Genomic DNA, 5,884 nt, shown 5'->3' with positions numbered 1-5,884 from the left:
AGCATTCTATTTAAATATTCACAAAAAGTCAAAGGTAAGAATAACTACAAATTAATTACTTTTAGCTCCAGCCACGGTTTGACTTTTTTCACAAGCTGTAATTCTTGAATGTAGATCTGTACCTAGGCCCACAATACTGGGCAGGAAATCTCTAGAAGGCAGTAATAGATTCAAAGTCTGTTTCCTAAACTCTAACTCAAATGAGTTCATAGATGAGGGAAAAAACACACAAAGTAAGGGGTAGAGAAGGTGAACCAGCTCCAACTCGGTGTGCCAGACAGTCTTCATAGTTCTGCCTAAGTCCTAAGAGCAGAATCCAAGTTGCAGGTAAGAAGACAGACAAAGCAGGAATATCTAAGGCAGTTCTAGAGGGAAAAATGTATGCATGACACTGCCTTGTAAATACATCTTCCCCCACCCCATTCCAACCTAAGCATAGGGTGCCAAAGATTCTTCTTTTAGTTTTCAAAAAAAAAAAGCAGAATTAAAGCAACATTTAAAAAAAGGCCAAGAAAAAGAAAGTTGAGAAGAATCAGAAGTACTTAAAAGACAAGATGAACTGAAGCTGGTGGATAGGGAAAGTTTAAGAGTGGCAAGCAGCACCTGGAATTATGAGCTGCACCAGATAGGCAGTGGACAGGACTGTGGACCAAGCCAGAGAGATGAGGCTAGGGCCTTTACTGGGGCATAGAATGAGGTAAGAAAAACATTTCAAATAAAGCAGCACCGTTCCACTCACTTCAGGCCTCCCACCCACCTATACCTATCCTTTATAAACCTTCACTCCGGGAGTAAAACACAAGGCAATTTTGATAACACAGCTCAGTTCCCATCCTCCCCCAATCCCATTTCCTAAAGTCAGGGAACTTGGACCTCTTTTCCTGACTCCTAGTAACAGAAAGCTCTCGCTATCTAGTGATCAAAAGGGACCTAGTGGAAGAGACTGCCCTTTTTGAAGGGCAGAGAAGGTGGTGACAGTCTGCATGTTCACCAAAACAGACCTTCTGAGAGGGGCATTCAACAGGACTCGGCACAGTCAGATGAGAGATGACCTAGTCCTGCTCCTTGGCTTCTAGCACTAAACCCATTCACATTACTCTGGGCACCTGGCTGAGACCCTCTGTGGACTCATGTTTCAATTAGCCTCTTTCACAACCTTGATGCTCTTCATGTCCCTGGAGTAGGAGGCAAGTAGTGACTTGGTATAATGACCAAGTCAAACTTGCAGAATGGCTCTGCAACCAGTACAGGGAAGTTACTGTCCCACCAAACTTATGTCCACCGAACAATACGCTCCACAAACAAATCTTCCAGCTTGAGACCTTGCATAGTTGCAGAAGTCTCTACTACCTCCCCATGGGCTCACAACTGTATCCTCGGCCTGTCTGGCCAACCAAGTTGTATTTTGTCAACCTTATGCCACTGGGTGGGAAGGAAATAAAACAGGGCCAAGCCGAGGCCTTGTGTTCAGGTGTGAAGAAATCATGGAAAATTCTGGGTCTTAAAGAAAAATTATAGGTGGTTTTGAATTGCTCTCCTTGCAGTCAGGGCCATATAACTTCACTACCGAATTCAACTGAAAATTCCTTTTTTTTTCTTGGTGGTCCTAAATTGATATGATTAAGTCTCCAGGTGCTACACGTTTCTTTCTTTTTTTAAACAATGACGAGTAAATGAGAGACTTAGAAATGAAAGAACAGTCCCATTGGTAAAATGGCCAGATCATGGACAAGGTCCAGATTCTTCAGAAAGCCCTTGGCATGAAGCAGATGCGAAGTCTCAGATCAGATTTTTTTATATGCTTCTCACCTGTGTGCTGAGGGCAGCAGCACAGGGGATCCAGGTGTGTTTTAGAGATCCACACACACTGCATACCACCCAGGCTGTGCACCTTCTCCTGCCCAGGGTTTCAGAACTGCACCCACATACACTTTAAAAAAAATCTCAATTCCTACATTTTCCACTTTGGGATCTTTTTTTTTTAAATTCTAGGATCTTGAAAGGGGGAAGAGGAATTGGGAGTTTTGTCTGATATTTTTGTTTTGTTTTGCCCCTACTTAAGCTTACTCTTCCAAGTCAAAGGACCAGTCTGGGTTATTGTCCTGGTCATTTTTCGCCCCTCTCTCTTCTGGGGTGGCGGTTACTGGAATTCTGGAGGGGAGCGCTGCAGCTGCTGATCCGGCCCACTGCCAGAATCGCCAGGGAGGGAGCAAAGCGGGAGGCGGCGCGCTCCTTTGTCTTCCACTGGCGGAAGGCCAAAATCCTTCACGCTCCCCGTGTCTGCGAACTCCAAGTAGAAGTAGCCGCACTTGACTGCCCGGTGCACCTCAAAACAGAAGCCCAAACAAGAATCCTCTATCAGGTCTACGTATATTTCCTGCGCGATGGCCTCCAGCTTGTTAGTATCCAGGTTAGCCAGGGAAATCTCCTCCATTGTAATCGGGGAACGACTGTGGTGCGGGCGCTCGCGGGTGCTGCTTTTGTGTGGTGTGGTGTGGTGTTACTCACGGCAGCCACGCGTCAGGCTCGCTGGGCCGCACCTAGGCCTAAGAAGGCCTCTCTTCCAGGCCGCGTCTTCCGGCGGCGGCGGTCCCAGAGCGGACGGGAGGAGAGTCCACGGCGACCGAAGAAGGCGCCACGAACGACGGATCCGGAGCCCAACCCCCAAAGCCTTTCGGTTCGTTTCGGCGTCCACCGACAATGGGTTTGGGAGCTGCGCGTCAGGTGAACGACTCACACCACCCGAAGGATCTCAGCGCCTCCGCCCAGACGCCCAGGCTTCTTCCGTTCTCCGGTCGGAACGTAGCCCCGCCTCTCAGCTTCCGGTTACTCGTGCGCCTGCGCGCTCGCTGGGCGCAGGCTCGCTGGGCGCAGACTTGCCGGATTTTCTTTCTTTTTTTTTTTTTTCTGCTACGCGCACCGGCTGCCTTGGAAGCGTTTGTGTCGGAAGGATGGGAAGGATTAAAAGGTGTCTATCATTGTCTTTTTTTTTTTTTGCAACAGGGTGCAGAGATGCTGTTTTATTTTATTTTATTTACTGGCTAAAATATTCTCCAGTGACTCTGCCCATGTTTAAGTTACTGTGTGTGTGTTTCTCTTCAAAAGGGAAAAATGAAAATTAACCGCCGTGTTGTAGAATCATATAAGCTGGCATTTCAGGATCGGTTCGCCCACATCACGTCTGACAATTTCACTTCATTTCATTTGCCATCGGTGACTGCCGTAGTTGTCGTTTAAATCCACTAGATGGTGCAAGGAAACAAATTACGGTTCCGTTTATCTTTGAGTCTTTCTGCATGAACAACAACACACTGAAGGCACAATTCGTATACATGGATCAAATAAACCTAAGGCATGTATCTCACTTAGAAGACCATTGACACAGTTTGTGAAGAGACGATTTTATACTTCTCTAAGCTAGCTCCGCAATACAGTGCAGTCTGTCTTGAGGAGAAAAGAAATCTGACCACAGTAGCTCAAAAGCTATGCACATGTGGACATATGGGATGAGGCTAAGCGTAATGCACTGCAGGATATGGAAACAAGACGTTTATCTTGGTTTATCGTTGTGATTGTTGTTCTTAATGTACTAGGTGAAGTTAGGTCTATCCCCCCCCCCCCCCGGGCTTATCTCATGTTGGTGCTGTATCTGACTTTGATACCTGTTATATTGTATATGCATTTATTTGTTTATTTTAAATAGGGAAGGGAAGGGGAAAAACAAGATGATTGGGAGGGGTGGGGAGAGGGAAAGTGGGAGAAAAATATGAGAAGGAATATCAATGATCAAGAAGTAATCTACCCACTACCTGATGAATGTAACTGTAACCCTTCTCTACATCATCCCAATTTTTTTAAAAAGGGGAAAAAAAAGAAATCTGAAAGGAAACTTTTTCTAAAATTAGATAACATAAGTTCTTAGAGCTGCAGCCAGACTAAGTGGGCTTCATTCTTGAAGACAGCACTTAGATTTATTTCCATATTTGAATGTAGCTAGATGGTATTTCAAAATGAAGATTGTATTACTAAACATTCCTTAGAAGTAGTACCTTAAGCCCTGGTTAAGGGTTCACTACACATCAATTATTTCTATTCATAGTACATGTGAATTGGATGTTACAGAAATCAGGAAAGTATTTACTTTTTTGTTATTCATTATTGATCCTACACCACTACTACTGTTTTATCCTTACAATTTATCCAAAAAATAGCTGTAAAAGAAGAAAAAAGTAAAAAAGACTTAACATTTAGCTTTCTTTTTAATATTTTTCCAGAATATAGGAGAGATTTATCTTTCCCAATAAACATAGAAGTCATTTATATATATATACATATATATGAGAAAACTCTTACTTGTAGTCCATTCTTAATACTTTGCTCTATATTTGGGAGTAGAGAATTAAGTTAAATTTATTTGGTTATAAAAAGCTAGTTATTGCACTGAACTTGGTTTTTTTGATTGCGTATTTTGTCATTTTAAAACTTTCAAGTCGTTACATATAGAACATTTTGAAAGATCAGACTACTTAGTCCTGGTGTTTTGTACATTTTTGCCTGTTTTTCTTTGTGTAATTTGTATGTTATCCATTCAACAAAGTGTAATCTTCATATAGCCTTATAATACGATTAAATATATCAGTTCATATTTGTCATGTCTATTCTATCTACTTTAATTCTAATACACCCATGTCAAAGACATTTTGAACTTGAAAGATAATAATCAAGCTGTGGTTTTTCCCTGTAGTTCCAATAAATCAGGAGGTTGAGACACAGGATCATATTCAGAATCAGTGGGAAAAGAAAAGTCTATAAGACTTCATCCGCAAAATAACAGGCAAAAAGCAAGATCGAAGTTGTAGTTGAAGTGGTATAAGCAAGCTGAGAAAATGGAAGATCTTGAATTCAAGCCTTGCAAAGCTATCACTTCTAAAAACAATAGATGAACACAACATGAAATATATTAAAATGCAATCTAAGATGGACAATAAAATACTTGAAAGAAATTTGAATTCTCTAAGTAAAGCCCATGATAAAAAATTTACGTGAGTTTGTTGGAATGCTGTAGCAATGTTTGTTGAAAATAAAGATGATAGTGAAGAATACTTCCTTACCAGAATAGGTTGATAATAGGTTGTCAAATCAGATCACTCTAAAACATAGGCCTGATTCAGAAATTCTACTACATCTTTTGTGTTGTTGTTGTTGTTGGATGTCCTTGGCCGTTGAACTCAGGAACTGGGGCTGTCCTTGAAATATTTTACTGAAGGCTGGTGCCTAACACTTGAGCCACAGCTCTACTGTCAGTTTTTTTTTTTTGAGGGGAAGGGATTAATTGGAGATAAGAGTCAGAAGATTCAGTAAAAATGTCATATTTCTTCACTTGTCCAGCTGAAGAGAAAAACAGCCAACTAAATTATATCTGTATTTCTGATTTCTAATGAAGCCAAAGATATTAAGTGAATTGTCCAACTTGTTAGTGGCAGAATTTGGACTAAATATAAAGGCCTTTGTGTTCTTTCTGTTCTATAATAGGTCCTCCAAATGTCTACTATTTTTACCTCAGATTCTTTAGTAATGCATAAATACTTGGAGGAAAAAGAATCCAGAATCATCACTAGTATGTAATATATAAAAATTTTACTGGCAGTATACAATGTACCAGTTACTCAAGACCCAAACATATTTTACTCATGTTGTTGCCTTATTTGATTTTTCATTGTTCATGCTAGAGAATTCTCTTATTTTAATAAACCATCTGAACATTAAAAGACCACACATAATTTAGAGATGTGTCTTCAATGTTAAGTATCACATCTTACTTACAATTACTTGCTTCCCCAAAGTGGTGTCATTTTATAACTTTTCTACCAAACTGGCTTTTCAT

General features: G+C 41.0%; 1 protein-coding gene across 1 annotated transcript; it reads right to left on the bottom strand.

Annotated features, from left to right (window-relative positions):
- Positions 1–462: 462 nt before the first annotated feature.
- On the bottom strand, positions 463–2,797 carry Atxn7l3b (ataxin 7 like 3B). Its single transcript, XM_090328262.1, has one exon. The coding sequence runs from the start codon at positions 2,432–2,434 to the stop codon at positions 2,141–2,143; it is 294 nt and encodes a 97-aa protein (XP_090184388.1). The 5' UTR covers positions 2,435–2,797; the 3' UTR covers positions 463–2,140.
- Positions 2,798–5,884: the final 3,087 nt, after the last annotated feature.

Source organism: Megascapheus bottae, chromosome 2, assembly GCF_031878675.1.
Source record: "Megascapheus bottae isolate mThoBot1 chromosome 2, mThoBot2.hap1, whole genome shotgun sequence".
In the NCBI taxonomy this organism is placed as follows: domain Eukaryota; kingdom Metazoa; phylum Chordata; class Mammalia; order Rodentia; family Geomyidae; genus Megascapheus; species Megascapheus bottae.
Note: the sequence above shows the minus strand (reverse complement) of the source record. Positions and strands in the feature narration are given on the sequence as shown.